The sequence below is a fragment of the Echiichthys vipera genome (genome assembly GCF_963691815.1).
Source record: "Echiichthys vipera genome assembly, chromosome: 1".
NCBI lineage: Eukaryota > Metazoa > Chordata > Actinopteri > Perciformes > Trachinidae > Echiichthys > Echiichthys vipera.
The window spans coordinates 37,880,193-37,901,470 of NC_139826.1; the positions used below are offsets into that span (position 1 = coordinate 37,880,193).

General features: G+C 47.2%; 1 protein-coding gene across 3 annotated transcripts in view; it reads right to left on the minus strand.

The window, feature by feature from the left end:
• Positions 1-3,341: 3,341 nt before the first annotated feature.
• The window catches only part of crtc3 (CREB regulated transcription coactivator 3), a 60,336-nt gene continuing 42,399 nt past the window's right edge, over positions 3,342-21,278 (minus strand). For 2 of the 3 annotated variants that reach the window (XM_083914888.1, XM_083914886.1), the window contains 9 exons: positions 19,357-19,395; positions 19,175-19,260; positions 17,976-18,025; positions 15,998-16,218; positions 12,274-12,509; positions 11,594-11,818; positions 10,255-10,365; positions 9,480-9,693; positions 3,342-6,258 (listed from right to left, as the gene is read on the minus strand). In XM_083914888.1, coding sequence (XP_083771014.1) covers positions 6,053-6,258; positions 9,480-9,693; positions 10,255-10,365; positions 11,594-11,818; positions 12,274-12,509; positions 15,998-16,218; positions 17,976-18,025; positions 19,175-19,260; positions 19,357-19,395 — 1,388 coding nt within the window. In that variant the 3' untranslated portion in view covers positions 3,342-6,052. The remainder of the gene's footprint in view (positions 6,259-9,479; positions 9,694-10,254; positions 10,366-11,593; positions 11,819-12,273; positions 12,510-15,997; positions 16,219-17,975; positions 18,026-19,174; positions 19,261-19,356; positions 19,396-21,278) is intronic. The other variant, XM_083914887.1, reaches the window with a different exon arrangement.

Consider the following 21,278-nt stretch of genomic DNA (forward strand, 5'->3'; position numbering starts at 1 on the left):
GTTGGCCCCCAGAGACTAAACGGTCGTCAGACAGATAGCTGATGGGTTCAGAGGTCGGCTCAACTTAAGAGCATTTTAAAACTCCAGACCAAGAGGAGTTCGTCCACAATCACTTGTGCCTACATCTTCATACCATTGTGGCATCGACAGATCTGGCTTATCATTCTGGGATCAGGAGCAAAACACAGGGATTGGTTTAGAGAGAAACAATCCCTGTCTTGGTTTTGTCCCAGGTGACGTGCGGTCAGAAGGGACGGACACTGATCACAGACCAGATCTCCACAAACACACAGCTGAGTGGTTTTAAAGAGGTTTAAGGAGGATGGGGCAAGATAGAAAAAGCAAGGAGATTGTCAGAGGTTAACAAGGAGGACGAGGGAGACAGTGTCAGATCGGGGAGATAGAGCGAAGGAGGTGAGGGAGGGAGGGAGGGAGGGAGGAGGGAGAAACAGGTTTATGAAGTCTTCAGGAGAGAAGAAATGGCCCCCGCTCCCACCCATCCACCCTCGGGGCCGCAGAGGTCAGGGCCGGCATGAAGCTGTCCCCCTGATTCACGGCACAGTGTGAGGATGAAAGACACCAAAACATGGTTTTGTTGGCAGAAGCAGAAGAAGAGACTGCAGAGCTGTTTCCTCTTCACAGATCGTTTAGCGTTGAAGTATAACGATGCAGCCGCCCGCTGATGGAAACGAGGTCGATGTGATCGGTGAGAAAAAGACGCTGACACGCGCTGTGAACGTGCAGGGAACGATTCTCTGTGGGTTCATCACCAGAACAATTCATGACTAAAGTGATCTCAGGACACTTTACGGATTAGGTAAAGACCAAACTGACACACACGAGTCGTTGTCTCTGGTCCGATTATTATTTAAACTACATTTCACTCTACAACTGCACAGATTTGCACATTACTGCATTATTACACTGTTTACATTTAAACTTATTTTCATTTTTGTCTATTTTGGTAGTGGTCAGCACTCTCGCCTCACAGCGAGGAGGTTCCTGGTTCGAATCCCGGCTGGGGCCCTTCTGTGTGGAGTTTGCATGTTCTCCCCGTGTCTGCGTGGGTTTTCTCCGGGTTCTCCGGTTTCCTCCCACAGTCCAAAGACGTGCAGGTGTTCGGTTCATTGATGACTCTAAATCACCCGTAGGTGTGAATGGTTGTCTGTCTCTGTTCGTCTCTATGTGTCCTGTGATAGACTGGCGTCCTGTCCAGGGTGGACCCCGCCTCACGCCCGATGTCAGCTGGGATCGGCTCCAGCCATGTGCACACGACACTCAACACTGTGAATCTTGAATGGAGTTGAAATTCTGAGCAGTTTGACAACAATCATGGTTGTTTCACAGCGTCTGAGAACATTCAGTATTTAAAGAGGTGTCTCCATCACTGCAGAGGAACCCCACCCACTGGGCTACATACTCTCCCCAGCCGTCACTGGCATTGGATTTTATCACTATGTGCCAAACTCATATCACTGGACACAAGGTCGCAAGTCACAATTAAGATTTAAATGCAATAAAAAGCAGTTTGCGGTTTCCCAGTTCACCTGAAGGTGGATCAACAGACTCATTAATCACTTTCTGCAGGCAGCTCAGTTCAGTTCTCCTTCAGGTTCCCACCAGCTGGACGGTACACACACACACAAACACCAACACACACACCCACGCACACAATCAGAAGAATTTGAGGCTGGCACCCTGACCTGCCGAGAATCACTCTGTGGACCAACTCCAGCTCTCTGACTGATGACTGTGATTATCTGTTCAGCTCCCTCACACACTGCGTGAGTGTGTGAGTATGTGAGTGTGTGTGTGTGTGTGTGTGTGTGTGTGTGTGTGTGTGTGTGTGTGTGTGTGTGTGTGTGTGTGTGTGTGTGTGTGTGTTGTTTTGGGAACTCACTCCCACATGGCTTTCTATGAGGTTTGGCTGTTCTCCAGGAGCCCACACTGTCCATCTGCCAGACTCTACTGTCCTCACACACTCCTGTATGCATGCATGCATACTGTTGGTGTGTGTGTGAACGCAGATGCTACTATTCCCACCCGCTGGGCACCAAATGTCCCATTTAGAAACCCAACGTACTGAGAACCGCTGCTTCAACTGCTGAAATGAACTATTGTTAAAATAACCAAAGATAGTTAAATAGCATTGTTCTCTCAGTACACGCCCATATTTACCACCTGGTCATATCATAAATCAGTCTTTGAGAAAGAGGCACAGATTGGAAACGTACTCTCCTTTCTACTAGTCTTTGATAAACAATTATTGATCATCTTTTATGGCAGTTTTCAAGCCCTTATTATATATGACGGACAGGAAGTGGGGTGAGAGAGAGAGAGAGAGAGAGGGAGACATGCAGCAAAGGCCGCAGGTCAGAGTCGTACCCACGGCCGCTGCCCAGAAGACCTTCAGCCTCTTTACATGGGTATTCAAAGTGTATTTATCTTATGGTACTGTATGTCTCTCAGTGCCCCCATCCACTGCAACGTATGAGGAATCCCTGTTTGGGAATCTGGAGGTGAAATTTGCCCCCCATCATTACGCCCCACTGTTGACTGATCAATTATCGTCAGTGTTAACATCTGACTCCTGTTTGGATGCTGGCAAATAAACCCAGAGTATTACTGACGTTCATTTCACCAGGAAGGACTTTCCGGAGTCCTCCGATGATCTGGACCCAACATGGTTCATATCAAACAAGGACCGGGGTCAGAGAGAGCGAGAGCGAGAGAGAGAGAGAGAGAGAAAGAGAGAGAGAGAAAGAGAGAGAGAGAGAGCGAGAGCGAGAGATAAAAGCTAAGCTCAAACCCTTCCTGTTTACTCAGGCCCTTAGACAGTGCGTGTGTGTGCGTGCGTGCGTGCGCGTGTGTGTGTGCGTGCGTGCGTGCGTGTGTGTGTGTGTGTGCGTGCGTGCGTATTGGCAGAGGATGATCAACAAATCACAGCGGACATGGTGGAAAAGATTATTTCATGTGTTGAGCTTAATCAGAGTGAGAAGCACCTCTGGCCCGCGGCCTCCTTCCTTCCACACTGACGGGGTGTTTGCTTGTTTTTAAAACATGGAGCTGTTGTCCGTCTGAATCAGTCAGTGAGTGAAAGCAACACACGGGAAGAGTTACAGGGCTGTTTTCAGAGCTCCGCACTACAGAGAAAATAAAGAAAAGGCTGAGTTTGTGTCAGAATCCAGAAAGCTCTCCGAACAACAACACACTGTCTCCACGTGTCAGTGTGTGCGCGTGTGCACTGCAGCGCCCTGCTGCCATCTGCTGGCAGGAGCAGGAGCAACCACCACCACCACCACCACCACCTCGGCCTGTGACACGAGCTTCAATACACAGTATACTTTTATTGTTTATATTAAATCAGAGAGATAAGCACTAGAACATACGTTACAAACCAAGAACATTTGATATCTTGGGCGGAAAGAAACAAACATTACAAAAAAAAAAAAAAGTAGTAACACTAGTGGACAAAACATTCTTTAAATAACAGAACTGTACATTTGAATATGCAACTAATAAAAGTAAGACACCAACAAACAAACAAACAAACAAGTGAAACTGTGAGAGACAGAAAAGGACGATGGGGCGGTTAGTACCAAACAAAGCTAAAGCTAAAGCTAAAGGGGGGTGATTACTAGCTGATACAGGGAACTGCTGGGATATGGAAATGTAAAATACAACGAAGTAAGGCAGCAGAAGGCGTTTAGACAGCAGGAACCCGGCCAGGACAGACAGACGGACAGACAGAAAACATGATCAACAAAAGGGAAATTCAACTGCAGAGTGGCTCCATCGCTCACACGGCGTCTGACAGAGCTACGACAACAGAGCAGGTACAAAAACAATGAAACTGAAAACAGTATAAACTCTTAGAACCCGACACCCCTCTTCATTTTGGATTTGACAAATCATCAGACTGAAGCTCTTTTCACACACGCGCGCGCGGAAAGAACCCACGGTCCATGCGGTGCAGGTGCGAAACCTCCTGACTGACACGTAAAAAAAAACAACACAACCTGAAACAAATCACAAACAACAGTGGCGTGCGTCGCTTTAGCCCGCGGTCCGAAAACGCTGCACGGGTCACTTGAAATCACTCTGAACGCTCTTGTTGTTCTCTGACGGTTGATCGGTTCTCCGCGCGGGACCCCCCTGCAGGAGCAGACGCTCCGAGAGTGGACACGCACCGTGGACACTGGACACGCACCGTGGACACTGGACACATGTAATATTGGGATTTCGAGCTAAGTTGATCCCCCCCCTCCCCCCGCCCCAACACCGCGCACACAAAATGAACCCGCAAACCATGTCGCACTGCATAATGTACAAGTGGCACCCGCTCAACAGGCTTCTCTGCGTTGAAAAAAGTTGCATAGCTAAAAGGAGCAAAAGTGAGAAATGTGCTTCGAATCTTTTTTTCGGGGATTATCAAATAAATAAATCGCTCTTTGACTGTGTCGACACAGACCCTACGGGGAACTCAACGCCCTAAACGGCCGAGTTACGACTCAATCAACTGCAAATATGAGCTCCGACGTCATCAAAATCTTTAAGTTCTCTCACGTCGTGTCTGAATCAAACATCCGTTGCTGGTGTTTCGACCTGCGACTGATATTTAGTCGCAGAGTTCTCTGAGTCATGGCTTCAGTCGACTTCTTTGGGTTATCAGGTGAAAACGTTCTTAGCAGGCGTCTCTACACGCCGTGAACCAATTAGTGCAAAAAATAAGAGGTTAAGTGCAACGTTACATGATGTCCGATGTCCACGTGGTTACAGTCTGCTCTCTCAGCGAGTCACTGTGACTGTGCAGCCGCTGGGGGGGAGGAGGGTGGGTGTCACCGTACCGCTGCGACACCGGGACACAGAAGCAGAGCGCAAACAGAGATTTAGGCCGCCGTCGGCGCGCGGTACGCATGCCCGTATTCACGACGAAGACTCAAAGCACAGTTAAAGCGCAAAAAAGGAAAACAGCGAATGTACACAGAAGTATTTTCAAAACGCAAGTTAGAAAACGTGAATTTGCTTTTTCTTTCTTTTAAACGACGGCGTCCCGGTGCTGCCGGAGGAAACCGCCCGTGACCCCGCGAGGAGGGGGACGTGCGATCAAATTACGAGGGAAAAATAGAGCATTTATTTCAACACATCTTAGAATTTGTATCTCTTTGTTAGAAACTCACAAAAATCTATACTATTAAGTAACATTTACTTATTAAAATCTCATCTTTGTAAACAGTTTGCCCTTTTTGTTTCGCGTTTGAACATACATTCCAATCAGACTGAAATTGAGGCGTATACATTTATATATATATTTATATATATATGAAATCATAGATCTGTGGCAAACATCTCAAAAATCATCGGAAACCATATGTAAAGAAATACATATCAAACTTTAATCTCTCTAGTCTTCATTTCTACCACGATTGTTCAGGAGCCTGAAGTACACACGTCAGCCCTCCAGCCGTTCCCTCATTTACCGGAGCTGTAAGGAAAGTAGATGTGTGTGTGTGTGTGTGTGTGTGTGTGTGTGTGTGTGTTGGCATTCCTGCTGCTCTTCGGCATTGGCGATGGGGTTGCTATGGTGCGTTACCACGGCGACGAGGTTGCCGTGGCTTCAGGGAGGGCTGTGAAGACGGACGGCCTCACGTGTGCGTCCGAGTGTTTTTTGGTTGGAGGGGAGCCGCGGACGCTCAGAGCCGTAAAAAAAGACGGTCTCTGCATCCACCCGATAAAAAAAAAGGTCTGCCACGTACGAGCTCGAGCGCGTGAAGGGTAACTTTACATGAAGCGGGTGTAAACAGTGTTTGTTCACAAGTCTCCTTAAAAAGTGTGTGTGCATGAGCGTGTACATGGTGTCTTTCACATTTAATGAATCTTAGTGGCAGTGGATGCATGCGCAGTGGCCCTGTAGAGATTGTTTGCATGCATACTCAGATTTGTACACTCTATACACTGCAAATCCGTGTGTGTGTGTGTGTGTGTGTGTGTGTGTGTGTGTGTGTGTGCGTGCGTGCCCGCTCTTTCTTGGAAGCTGCGACGCTCTCCGTGTTCAGAGTCTGTCACTGCGGAAACTGTCCTCCACAGATGGGTCGGGCAGCACCATGTCGGGATCACTGAGCATGCTCAGACCGTCGAGGCTGAGGGGCTCGATGCGCAGCTCGTCCTCCAACGGGAAGCCTCCTTCCGAGTCAAAGCATTCGGGCACCGTCGAGAGAGCGCTGCTGATGTCCTTTGACAGGCTGGGGTTGGAGTCATCTGAGGGAGAGAAACAGATGACGGTGGGTGAACGTTTCCTCCAGGGAAACACTTCACTGCAGCAGCTTCACTGTGCTCATCGTGAGTCACGACGGCTCTTATGCTTTTTTTTTTATTTAAACACATCCGACAATCTCCTCGCTTTGAGACTGTCGCATGTAAACTGGAGTATCACTGCCTGTTCAGCCACATATCAACAATACGTCAGCACTGACACACGTCTTCTTGCTTATCGATTCCTTTTGCTGATGTCGGCATGTTTTTCTGACAATTTATGCTTCAAGTGCAAAGTGATGTTTAGTGATACGTAAAGGATCACACTGAAAATGTGTTTTTGAGGCCAGCGGGGGTCAAAACAACATTATCTGCATTCAGAGGCCTTTAGAAATAAACTGACTATTAAAAATGTTTTTGCTCATAATCCATCAGTTCAATCACTTCACTGGCTTCCCATTCAACAGAGTCCAGTTACAAAAAGGCACTTTGGGAGGGGGTAGGGGGGGTGGCTGAGTGGTTAAAGCGGTCGCCCCATGTAAAGAGGCTGAAGGCCCTTTGCTGCAGGTCTCCCCCTCTCCCTCTCTCACCCCATTTCCTGTCTGTCCTATATAATAAAAGGCTTGAAAACTGCCAAACACATAATCTTTAAAAAAAAAGGCTTCAGCTCCCCGGTTCATTTCTGACCTTCAGATAGTGGATTTGAGGTCGGACCTAAAAAAGGATCGGGAGCTTGGCGGGCTGAGTTAAGGCCGTACACATGATAGGCGGTAAAAACGCAGCGCCCACTGACGCGGCGCGCACCGCTCTGATTTGTTCAGATCACTTGAACTGTGACCTCCGAGCCGCCGATCTTTCAAAAGCACAACCAATGACTTAGAAGCTTTGAGTGTGACGTTTATGTTTCCTAATCAACCAGAGAGGGACATCGAACCGGCTAGAAAGATGGATCCCAAACTATTTAACGGGACATTAAAGTCGTATCACTGCCTCGGGAGAAAACGTAACGATGGATGTTTATAAGCATCACCCCAGGTTTGTGGAGTGGCCGTTTACGAGTTAACGGTTGTTACAATATTGACCTTGATTGCCAGGCCTTGAAACAATATAACAGATGATGAGCTCAGCAACATTACATCCCTCCATCTTAAACCGCTTGTCCCTATCGGGGTCGCGGGGGGGCTGGAGCTGATCTCAGCTGACATCGGGCGTGAGGCGTCTATCACAGGGCACATAGAGACAAACAGAGACAGACAACCATTCACACCTACGGGTGATTTAGAGTCATCAATGAACCGAACACCTGCACGTCTTTGGACTGTGGGAGGAAACCGGAGAACCCGGAGAAAACCCACGCAGACACGGGGAGAACATGCACACTCCACACAGAAGGGCCCCGGCCGGGATTCAAACCAGGGAACCTCTTGCTGTGAGGCGACAGTGCTAACCACCACACCACCGTTCCCAAACTCTTTTTCACTTCTTGTCAGACAGACTCTAACAACATTGCAATAATAAAAACTAAATTTAATGCCTGTTATCACAAAAATAATGTCGGATACGCTCTTTTTCTCTACTTTGTGACAACCGGCGCTGCTGTTGCCTAGTGACGCTGACTGGCTCGCTGGGCCTTGCTGGGATGCTGGGACACCGCGCAGTGAGCACAGCGCAAAAAGCTTATTATGTGAAGGCCCCTTTATGATCTGTAAAAACTATCTACTTTAAAGCTAAGCTCAAACCCTTCCTGGTTACTCAAGCCTATGGACAGTGCTAGTGTGTGTGTGTGTGTGTGTGTGTGTGTGTGTGTTTTATTATTTATGTCACTGTGTTGCATACGAGTTTTTTTGTAATGAAATGTGCTCCATGAATAACGCCTCGCTGCTTTGATTCTATGGCTCATTTACTGCAGCTGTTTTCATAAAGACGAAGTGTCACACCCACTGCACCTACCTCGTCCCACACCGCACCAGACGGCAAACAAATACTTCAGGCAACAATACCGCGGGGCACAACTGCGTGTCTGTCAGCTCGAGTTCTGTCGCTAAGAATAAATGAATGCAGCTATAAATAGACCAACAAACCATTTAAAGAATTTCTGGCACATCACCTATTTTCAAGGTGTTGTTCTGCAGCAGGGTTCTGCAACCCCCGGCTCTGGGGCCGTATGCGGCTCTTTAGCCCCCTTTTAAGTGTAGCTTTGATAAAAAATTATATAAACAACGTGTAAATAACGTCTTTTTTGGACAGTGGACAAGGGAACAGCTGTTATCTTAGAGTTCAAGGTGATTTTTTCAAAAAATATTAAGTGTAACTAAAATATGCGTCACATCCTCGGTCTACAGCCCAGCGCCTCTCCCTGCAGGTGGCTAATCTTGAGTTAGCGACCCGCTCTGGTACGCTAGCCGCGGATAAATCCCCCCAAAAACTTCATAGGAAAATAGTGTTGCGTGGACATATTCATTTGCTTGGCTTACCTGTTTGCTTGATATGTGGTGAGAAATTAGCGAACAACAACATTTTTTAGGACAGGTGACAATAGGAATAAATTGTCAACAGTGACTTTATATAAACCTTTATAAGCTGTGACATCACATATGTTGTGCGGCTCCAGACACATTGTATTTGGTGGAAGAGGGGGCAAAGTGGCTCTTTAGATAGTAAAGGTTGCAGACCCCTGTTCTACAGTTATGCTTAGAAGATACGTTAGGAGATTTTTTTCTTCGGTTAATCTTTAAATCACTGTTTGATTTTTGTTTTTCCTTCATACAATATACCGTTGTTTTCTGTTAAAATCAAGACGACAACAAAAAACACTGAATTCCTCCTGCCCAGAACGCATCTCTACCAGGGGTCTGCAACCTTTGGGGGGTTTATCCGCGGCTAGCATACCAGAGCGGGTCGCTAACTCAAGATTAGCCACCTGCAAGGAGAGGCGCTGGGCTGTAGACCGAGGATGTGACGCATATTTTAGTTACACTTAAGTTATATTAAGTTATATTTTTTAAAAAATCACCTTGAGCTCTAAGTTAACAGGTGCTCCCTTGTCCACTGTCCAAAAAAGACGTTATTTACACGTTGTTTATATCGTTTTTTGGCAAAGCTACAGGGAGCCACTGATAAGGGGCTAAAGAGCCGCATACGGCCCAAGAGCCGCGGGTTCAGGACCCCTGATCCATACTGACCTCTGGAGGGACACGAAAACCACCAACCCACCTGCTAGAACTTACCAGTGAGTATGATGTTGGGCAGCCCCCCGCTGCAGTTGGAGTACAGCATGTTGGACCTCATGTGCATTTGGTCCTGCAGGCTGCCGTGGCTGCCGCCCAGCCCCGAGAGCGCCGCCTGGGAGTAGTAGAGCAAGGAGGCCGAGGAGGAGGGGTCGAAGCAGGATCCCCCCGTCGTGGAGCTCATCGCGTTTTCCAACAACGAGAACTGGTCCAACTGGATGGCAGATGGTCGCGGAGAAAAATGGCAAAGGAGAGGAAACGATCAGTTAGCTGAGTTCACACCGGCAGCCTCGTCCTCTGCGACGTCGTCGAGTGTTCCCTCGTAACATCCACAGTGCGAAGAAAACCGTATAACACCACATCTGATGGCAGTGACGCTGCGTTCAGCTCCGCGGTCTGACACAAGCTGTATCACTAGTTACAGAGGATTTGGATACATCCTGCTGACATCGTCTACTATCCTAACTCTATAAAACATCAGTGATGATGAGCTGAAGCATCTGTTTTTAAAGAACCCTCATCATTTATTGGCTAAGGAAACGATGTTGCTTTCACTTGTTTGTGTCAGAGATTCACATCTGTGTAAAAAGTAGATCCTGCTTCTAATCAAGGTTCTGCTCACCACAGCGAGGCTTATTACACGTTTTAACGTCCACATGTCCTCCATCTGTCGGCTGACACGGCGAGTAATGCTACAGTGAGGACGACAGAGAGAATAAAACAGGCCAACGCGCCCTTTCTCCTTTCCCTATCCTGCACATGACTGGCTGTGTACCTGATAGGGGTGGGTCTTGATCTGGCGATTGGAGAACTGCTGCTCCATGAAGGGGTCGTTGAAGAGTGCCGCCATGTTGTTGTGCTGTGAGGAGAGCGAAGAGAAATCAAACTGTCTGCAAGGGTTAATATGACACGTGTGATGCAAATAAATAGCACATCTATGCATTTCAAGACATCATCTTGGACTGTGGGAACTTGTGATGGACACTTTTTTTGTTTTACAATGTTATATGTTATGTTAATTTTATTAAAACCTATTTGTCGACCTATGAACTTGTGGATGTAACTTCCTGGTCAGAAAGTGAAGTCAATGGTGACGTGCCTCAAAGCTGCATTCTCTCTAATGTCCAGCAGGGGGAGACTCCACTTAAACTGCATTCTCTCTAATGTCCAGCAGGGGGAGACTCCACTTAAAGCTGCATTCTCTCTAATGTCCAGCAGGGGGAGACTCCACTTAAAGCTGCATTCTCTCTAATGTCCAGCAGGAGGAGACTCCACTTAAAGCTGTGTTCTCTCTAATGTCCAGCAGGAGGAGACTCCACTTAAAGCTGCATTCTCTCTAATGTCCAGCAGGAGGAGACTCCACTTAAAGATTCATTCTCTCTAATGTCCAGCAGGAGGAGACTCCACTTAAAGATTCATTCTCTCTAATGTCCAGCAGGAGACTCCACTTAAAGCTGCATTCTCTCTAATGTCCAGCAGAGTTAACAAAGTTGTCACATTGTGGAACGCCTAAAAAACTCTTGATTATTGTTTGGTTGCTAACAAAGCTAACGTTAGCATGCCACAATGACTCATGTCAGCCAGTTGTAAAATCGTCAGCTTCCCTCCTTAGCCTTTAGCTAAACGCAGCACCATATAAACAACAGCGGAGCACAGCCAAATATGGTCACATCCTGTTTATAAGAAACAAGATGGCAGTGGCTGAAATGCCATACTAGTGGATTCAAAACGGTAGTCGACAAACCAATGGATGACGTTGTCACAGTGGCTACGTCCATTTCTTCTATACAGTCTGAGGTCTGACAAGAAGTCCAGCATGAATGTGTCATGTCTTAATATTTAAAACTATGGACAACCTTTGCGGAACTTTTGTTATCTGCCTTGTAGGTCAAGTGTATTATTATCATTATTATTATTGTAATTTGTTTGTGTTTTTTAAATTACATTGTTGAATCTAATCTCCGACGCTAATGTCTGTCCTTCAGGGAGACAAAAGCAAATTATGAGCATCAAGAAGCACAGAAGGGATCAAAATATGATGTGTGTGTGTGTGTGTGTGTGTGTGTGTGTCCATTCACACACACTCTGACAAAGGCGCTTTTCATAGCACTCACTTGGCTCGTGTTGAAGTCCAGTGGGATGCTCTGAAGAGGGGAAACAGGCTGCTGTTGGTGCTGCTGCTGCTGTTGGTGCTGCTGCTGTTGGTGCTGCTGCTGCTGTTGGTGTTGGTGTTGGTGTTGATGTTGTCGGCCCTGGTCCACTACATGCTGGGGTTGTTGGTAGAGTGGATAGGGTGGGGGCGGCTCTCTTGGCATGTTGCAGGTGTCCAAAGCAACTCCCTACACAGGACGGAGAAAGCCAGCAGGAGTCACCACAGAACGACTACAAGTCAAACAAAGAGTCGGGACTTGAGGTTTATTTGTTCTGATTGTCGCGTCATTACTCGACTGCACTCTCCACATCACAGCAGGGGTAAAAACAATCGCACCAGTGTATGTTTTTGTAATGCCGAGACTTTTTTACTTGGCTGTCAGACTTTATTTTGTTTAGTTTTAGTACTTTTGACAGCAGTTGTTCTTAGTTTACACATTGCAATGCCACCGGAGATGCAACAAATCAACAAAGGTTCAACACTAAACACCCCTGAATGCATTTTTGATGGGCTGCACAAACAAAAAAAATACTTTCTCAGACTATTTACTTTAATAGATGCGTGAACGTCACATTGTTTTTATGTTACACTACAAAACAAACAATGCCTCTTGTTATCAGGGGGATGTGACGGTGTGTGTACCTGTGTGATGGGGGACAGCGAGGGGGACATGGTGGGGGACAGCTGCTTGGCCAAACCCCTGCGCTGCTCGGTGCCAGGAGACAAGGTGAGAGGGCTGATGGGAGCGGGCCGTCGCCGCGGGGAGTTGCTGGACATGCGCAGGGACGAGTTGATGGAGGGATTGCTGAGCGACGACTGAAGCTGGCAGTTGTTGAGGGACGCCTGAATCGAGGGATTGCTCAGAGAGGAGGAGAGACCTGCAGGGACGGTGAGGACGAGACACGGGTACATCGATCAGACAGACTGGTAGACAGTATCGTGTGCATTGGAATGAATCTAATGAGGCAGCTGTGAATCCGAGCACATACGGGCCCCTGGAAACCGAGGAGAACATGTGGAAGTTATGATGCGGCATGTACTTTTCCAGCTCGCTCTCCAGTCCCCGACACAAAACACTACACTTTATTGTGCGACCGGGGAGGGAGAGAAAGATGCAGAGCAGAGGAAAAGGAAATAGAGAAGACAGAGGGAATCTGAGGGAAAAGAAAAGAGCCGATTGTAGCGAGCCAAAACAGGGTCAAAGTTCCTCCTTCACTTTGGTGCTCGGCCAAGCTGAGCTGTGTTCAACATGGGAGCTAAACCGCACATGCACTCGCATTAACAACGGAGAGGAAAGACTGGGAGGGAGCAGTGGTGGGTGTGATCAGATCAGGCAGCAGAGTTCATAGTGAGAAAGTTGGAGACAGAGAGATCATTCAGTGAGCTGTCCATAATGGAAGGTCGGCTGGCAGAGGGAGAAACCTGGAACCTGCTCAAAGCAGCAGCAGCAGCAGCAGTTCCCATACTTTGAGTCTGAGGCTGGAGCCGACACGCAGATTATTAGATACTCGAAACTAGAATCCCCACAGATGATGACTCACTTCCACTGACATGCACAAACAATCAGAACAAGCACATGTTCGGCAACCAAAGCTGAATTTCCACTGCATGGTACAGCTCAACCCAACTCGCTTTGGGAACCAGGTACTTTTCTTAATGTACTGCATATAGTACCTTATCAATATAGGCGCTGACTGTCATAGTGACCGTGCGTGAAACTGCCATGACACACAGTTAGGGATGGGAATTAAAGAACCGGTTCCAGTTGAGAGCCTTTAACTGTCCGTTCCGACGTCAAAATCATACGCTGATGGAAATTTGCACCAAGGGGTCATGCTTGAGAGGAAGAAACGGTCCGGAGTGCGGCTTTATTTCACGAAGAAAGTGCCGCAGCTTGTATTGTCTGTAAAAGATCGTGCTGTAAGGGAAACAAGTGCATCAAACTGAAACATCTTTGGGCTTAAATTCCAGGAATGTCGTGAATTTGATGCTGAACATGAATGCCACTGCTTCCCAACCGTCAATCCGCACATCCATCACCGAGGGTACACGCTATAATAACATTAGCACCACGCTGGCTGACTCAGCAGATCTTTGCTTTGACTAAGAAAACCTAAATGATTCTCTCATTTCATCTACACCAGGGATGTCAGGGGTTGCTGAACGTTGACATCTGCCCTGAATGCTGATGAGTAATGAAGCCGAGGCGGCCCACTTGCGGCGCTGCAGTGAGTTCGTGGGCTACCGTTGCATTGTGGGTAACGTAGTTTTGGTGCGTGAAAAACACCAGCAGGCGGCTGTGGTGTGCGGGCCGGTTCTAATACTAATCAAATATCATCCCGGGGGCCAAGATCATTCAACCGGCGCTGGATCTGGCCCGCGGGCCTTGACTTTGACACCCATGATCTACAGCATTTACACGGATAATAAAACAGTTGCATTGAGGCTGAGACTTTTTCCCCCAGAAAATTGATCAGGAATCAATAACAAAATTTTAACTAATAAGCAGAATGGATAACCGCATAAAATCGTATCAACTCCCATCGCTCAACACAGTGTGCTCTCTCGCTGGATCAGAGGAACTTCTGTCCTCTGTCAACCAACTAAGCTGGGGCTAAAAAACTGTGGTTGCTATTGACAGTGGCTTGGCTTTTGTTCTGTGCTGCACAAGTGACGATTCTCTCTGGCCAATCAGTGGTCTTCAGTTGTCTAACTCCGCCTCCTGGTTTCAGCTCAGCTCACTTGGAACCAAAAAAAGTTCCTGGTACTTTCCAGAACTGATGGAAAACCAAAAAAAAGAGCAGGTGGAGTCGTAGCAGTGGAAATGAGGCTGAAGGCAACTGTATATACACTGCACGTTTCATTAACAGGGCGGTTCAAAGTGCTTTACATCAAACACCAAAGAGCAAATACAGTCAATTCAGATAACGCACTTAACGACCGGTAGACTGTGATTAGAGTTGTGTTGCCAGGCAACACCCCAAATCCAGCAAGGAGGAATTCTCGTAAGTGACAGCGGTACGCCACAAAAAAGAAGGCTCCCCACACCGTCTAAAACATCAAACTCAAGGACTTTTTAAGGAATTTCAAGGCCCAACACAGAGACACAGATCAAGGTGAATTACTGTTACAACACTGAGAATTTCTATAGCGAGAACTAGTGAGAGACACAGACAAACACACTCTAATAACTAATGAAACATATCAAAAGAACTTCTCCTAACTTCTTTATATTCTTAATATTTCTTAAGTGAAGCACTTTCAGCGACCCACGTACTGTATAGAAGAATTACGAAGAAGAATTACTTTATTAATCCTGCGTTATTCTCACGTTATTATTCAGGTTACACACACACACAGGCCCGAAATACACACACATGCACAAACAGGACCTATACACACACGTGCACAAACACGACCTATACACACATGCACAAACAGGACCTATACACACATGCACAAACAAGACCTATACACACACATGCACAAACAGGACCTATATACACACACATGCACAAAAAGGACCTATATACACACAAACAGGACCTATACACACACATGCACAAACAGGACCTATACACACACATGCACATGCACAAACAGGACCTATACACACACATGCACAAACAGGGCCTATACACACACATGCACAAACAGGGCCTATACACACACATGCACATGCACAAACAGGACCTATACACACACAGGACCTATACACACACATGCACAAACAGGACCTATACACACACAGGACCTATACACACACATGCACAAACAGGACCTATACACACACAGGCCCGAAATACACACATGCACAAACAGGAACTCTATAAATGCAATTTATGGATCGGCGCCGTGAGCAGTTGGGGGTTCAGCGCCTTTCTCAACAGCACCTCGGCAGTGCCCAGGAGATTAACTGACACCTCTCTAGCCACCAGTCCACACTCCATGCATTGTCCACACCGGAACTCGAACCGGCGACTCTACGGTTCCCAGCTGAGTCATCTATGGACTGAGCTACTGCCGCCCACACTTCATATATTCATGTCTATTTTAGAAAACTTTCAATACCTAGATGTATTTGGGAAACATAAAAAAGGCAAAGAAACTGAGGAAAAATGCCAAATTTGGATAAAATGGTGGCTGAACTTCACATGAGCGCGGTGAGCATCAGGGGAGCTTTGACTGTATTCCCCTCCTTTCCTTTAATCTTTGCCTTTTTTAACTGTGAATAGTAACTCTAATAAACAAACAACCTGTGAATCAAACTGTTAGAAGCTGCAAGGAAACACTGCTTGGTTAAAAGAGTCACACGTCAGAAAGGCTGGGAAGCACGCACACAAGCACAATGCTGCGCTCCACCCACCCTGTGAGTTGCCGATGCCCAGGTGCATCATGGCCGCCGGCAGGTTTCCCGTGCTGCTGCCCCCGCTGAGGTTGGGGTACCCTCCATTGTCCTCGGGGTCCAGCGGCGTGGAGAGCGGTGAGGTGAAGTGCAGGTTGCTGAGGTCGGGCAGGGAGCCGCCGGTATTCAACATGCCCTGGTATTGGGACAGACCAGGGTTCTGCTCCGGAGAAGGGAAAATACTGCAGCGAGGGGACAAAGAGAAACGCGTTTGACTCGTCAGAAATATGCTCACAACACATCTGAACTACGGACGTCTCAATGGGATGAGATATTACGATTATTGTCAGAGGAAATATCGCGGTTTCACGAATATTAATCAGGGAATTTATTTTTGAACACTATGGAAGGAAAACAATGTCAGCATCTCAAAATCATACTTCAAAATCCTCCTACTCACATATAAATCACTGCATGTTCAAGGGTGAAGGGGGGAAGTATGTCACTGATATGCTCCCACTACGTAAGCCTTCTAGATCACTAAGGGCGCACTCACACTGTCCTTCCGCACCGCGCCCCGTGCTTTAGGGTACTTGTCCCCCCTCCAGGCCCGTTTGTACTCACACTACCTGGGCCTTGCGCAAATGCTTCTTGCTGTCCATACGTCATCACACCGTAACACGTCACACGCATTGATGCATCATCGCGATGCGTGGCTTTGTTTACAAATCTTTCCGTAGACCTCTGAGTTTTTGTGCGTCTTATCGACTGTTTTTGAATCTTTTCATCGACCAAATCTGCAGTAAACACTCCACCTCCGCATCACACCAACGTGAACCTTTCACCGCCATTGTTGTTGTTGTTAAATGTCTGCGCATGGTCCCTCCTTCTTTTTTCTATGTCCCAACAGGCGCACATAAATGACGTGAGCCGCCGTAGGTGTCGTGCTCGTGCTCGTGCATGTGCGCAGGCTCGTGCTCGTACATGTGCGCAGGCTCGTGCTCGTACATGTGCAAACGTGCTTTACAAAAGCCCACCTCTCTCAGACGGGCCGTGGACGGCCAGCTGGCCGCAGTTATGTGCGGAGCGGTTGCACTCACACTGGTCAAACGCACTAGGCTTGACCCGAAAAACCTGTTTTGGCGCGGTGCGGAAGGACAGTGTGAGTGCGCCCTAAGATGCTCTGAGGCCAATCTGTTAAACTCAAATCAAGGAATAGCATCTTTCAGTCATTATGCAACAAACAGCTGGAATCAACTTCCTTTCACCCACTCTGACCACTTTTAAAACTAGACTGAAAACCTTTATGTTGCCTTGCGTGGCCCTATACTTTCTATTGAAAATGAGGGTCGAGCCCGTCCTCATAGAACTGGAGTTACATCCAGGTAACTAGGAACCAGGAAGAATGTCAGTTCTTCTCAAAGCTTCAAATGAGCGGCACTATAATTACAAATGAATTTGAACTGAATTGCACACATATGAAAATGGTTTTCACAGGACAACAACGCAGGAATAAGGTCACCATAGACTTCACATCTTCTACAATTCAAGTCTGACATTATGTAACCGTGGTTATGGCAAAATGAGTTAATCCCGACATCCCTGATCTGAATTAATATAAATACTGTGCTGCCATTGTCCTTTTAAAATTGACAAGACGCTTCTTTGACTCCCATCCACTTGTTTGTTTTTTTTCCACCCACTCTCCATTATTCCTCTAATTTCCATCTCTGCTCATATGCTGCTTTAACAGCATATGAGCAGCAACAGTGACTCATTGTTGTCTGTCCCCACACAACACACAAACACGCACGCACGAACGCACGCACGCACGCACCCTGGCACAACACAAAACAATGAATAAACACTTGCCTCCACAAACACACAAATAGTGTCTCTCTGTGTCAGAGAAGGAGACGGCAGCTTGGTTCTGGCTGCGCAGGGATACAGGAGGACTGTATCGAGTTGTGTTTGATAATACGGGAGAAAAAAGACTTACTTGATTCCAGGCACTTCACATGATTTAGGCCTCGACGCCAGAGACTGGACCTGAAACAGAAACACGACAATTAGATTAGATCTGAACGCACCATCTTCAGAATGGTCTTTTCATGTTGTGCCATGCTTAATGTGGATTGTTATTCAGTCTTCCGGCACAAACGTGGGTTCTTGTGTTAGGATGGAAGGGACCGTCTTCCATGACAGGAAAGACTGGTTCCAGGCGCAGACTGACACGTCTCTGTCAAGTCACGCCAGGAATTTAAAGGCTTACTTTAGATAGTTTGTGAAGAGGGGTTGTATGAGATATGCTCCTGCTTTTTATGAGCAACGTTTTGATAGTCTACAAGGGCGACTGTGGATAAGTGGGAGAGTGGATCGTCCTCCATTTGAGAGATTGGCAGTTTGATCCCCACCTCCCCTGGTCCACATGTCGAAGTGTCCTTGGGCAAGACACTGAACCCCGAATTGCTCCCCGTGATGCGCATGGGTGTGTAAATGTGGCGTGAATGGTTAGATTAGATGGTCTGTAGATGTCCACTGCCATCAGTGTGAATGTCTGTGTGAACAGGTGAATGTGACACACACTGTGAAAGCGCCTTGAGTAGTCAGAAGACTAGAAAGGCGCTTTATAAGTACAAGTCCAAGTGCAATTGAAAGTTTTTACACCGGACATCACGTAACGTTACGAGGTCATCATGAGCGTACAGCGGGACGACGGGAGAGACTAAAGCCTTAGCTGTCTGCTACTAAAAGAATGAATGCTCTAGCTGTAATGGGGTTTTTTATTTGAGATCGTCTCATCACGTAAACAACGAGTGCACGACACTTTTTCAAAGGGTTAACTTTAATAGAAGTGGCACCGGAGCATTGTTCTAATAAATAATGGCTGTTCCGTCTTTTGTTGTTTCCACACAGGAAGTGGATAATTGTGCCACAACAAATTCCTTCTGGGGGGACGGAGGATCTGAAAACACGATGCCTCTGTGCCAACGAACTCCCCCTTTAAGTTGTCCAGATCACTTAACCCGACGTAATGAGATCCTAATAAATGTTGTTCTGTCTGATCTGTTCTGCGTCAACGATGCACCCAGATGCGAGAGCAGTGAATGCCGGGATCTGTGGATAACGAGTGGAGTTCCCATGATGCATCACACACGGCACAGAAGGCGTCGAGCGGACAGCGGTGAACAGTCTCACCTTCTTGGCCTCCCACAGCTGCTTGGGGAGGGGCTTACTGACCCCGATGAGGTTCTCCTCGTTGCTCAGAGTGGGGAAGGAGAAGACTGCGGAGAAGGAGGGCGCACTTTTAATTAAACATGTGTTCTACAGGCACACTAATATAAACGGTGCCTCGATTACTGGAGGAATGTGCGACTCACCATTTCCGGAGCCGTCCACCTCCGCCTCGTTCACACTGGCTGCATTGCACAACAACAACAACAACAACAAAAAACAACACAGAGAGATGATCAATGGAGAAATAAAGAAAAGACATACAAATAAAAGCAGAGGAACATTAGAGGATATCCAATATTAACCAGCTGTTTGCATGTCTGGCGCAGTAATCAGTCGCTCTGACAGGAACGGGCCCGTCTGGAATACATGCTGCCATAACTGTGCAGTTCATAAACACAGCAGCTGGGCATCTGGCACCATGTTATCAGTCACAGAGACGAGGACAGGGAGGAGGGGAGTACAGACTGATGAGGAATAAAGAGAGGCCCATTGTTTTACTCATGCCACAAAGAGCCTCCTTCTGTTCCCCTTTACTGTTGACCTGATCCAGATCCACATGCCTCCGTCTCCCCCTCTCTTAACTTTTGTCCGTTCCGTGAGTAACTCTCGTGTTTAGCGACAACACTTTCAGCGCTCTCTGTTACTTATTAGGGAAGTAGTTATTGTTTCTCTTGATGTGTTCTTTAAGTCCCCTCATCAGTCAGACTTTAATTCTCACATGAGCCTTTGAACCAGTGCCCACCCGTCCTTCCATGCTCTCAGTCTCTCTGAGAATCGTTCATTTTTTTCGGTTGCCGGAGCAGACGGGACAACGGAGCGACGCGACAGACCGGCATCGATCAAAACGTCCCTTCAAAAGGTGTCTAACTCGCCGTTACTTGCAGAGTTGCAACTAGGACATGTCAACTGGGATGGACGGCTGGCTTGATCACTGTGCCGTGTGCTCAATATCCCTTAACCCCCCTTTGACCTTTTTGGAGGGGTGGGGCACAGGGGATGTTCAGGGGGAGACAGCAGGTCAACAGTAGGCACCGCAGACGCCGCATAGAAGTGGGGAACATCATCGGAAAGCTGGTTCATTTGAGATGCAGTTTGTCCCTTATTCATTTATCTTCAACCGCTTGTCCCTGTTGGGGTATCGGGGGGCTGGAGCCGATCCCACCTGACATTGGGCGTGAGGCGGGGTACACCCTGGACAGGACACCAGTTTATCGCAGGGCACATAGAGACGCACAGAGACAGACAACCATTCACACCTACGGGTGATTTAGAGTCATCAATGAACCCAACACCTGCACGTCTTTGGACTGTGGGAGGAAACCGGAGAACCCGGAGAAAACCCACGCAGACACGGGGAGAACATGCAAACTCCACACAGGAGGGCCCCACCCGGGATTCGAACCAGGAACCCTCTCGCTGTGAGGCGACAGTGCTAACCACCAGTTAGTTTGGAGTTTTGTAACAAAAATAATTCCCCCTCTGGTATTATTTAAGTATTTCCGATTTGGATATTAACTCTCTAAAGTTATTGCAGCATTTTTGGTGTTGATACCATTTGTTAAATAGATTTGCTGCTAAATTACATTTTTCATTTTTTACCATTCGAGAATTTATAAAAAAGGTCAAAAGTCCCTCCAAAATATCCGATAAGACGCCCTTGAGGAACACCATAGAAAGGGTCTGCTGCTCCACTCTCTGTAGGCTTTTGTTCCCCTCTGGGTAAATAAAGCTTCTTGAATCTTGAATCTTGAGTCTTGAGTCTTGTCGGAGCATTCTTGACTTGATTCTCTCAACTTTTCTTTTCCACTTCTGTCCGCAGCTGTTTGCACACGGCCCTGCAGTCTCACTTTTATGGGGCCTGGCGAGGCGTTTACTGGCCTATTAGGATTATCTAGCACGCGCTTTCCACTTAGAAGGAAATGAGAGGTACGAACAATTCAACGGTTTAAGAACACGTTATGAATCCGACGTAGACTTTTCTTGACAAATTTAAATTTAACAATAATGAAGATATTGGTGAAAGAGGGCCATTGATCCTATTTTGTATTGCTTGAGAAAAACACAG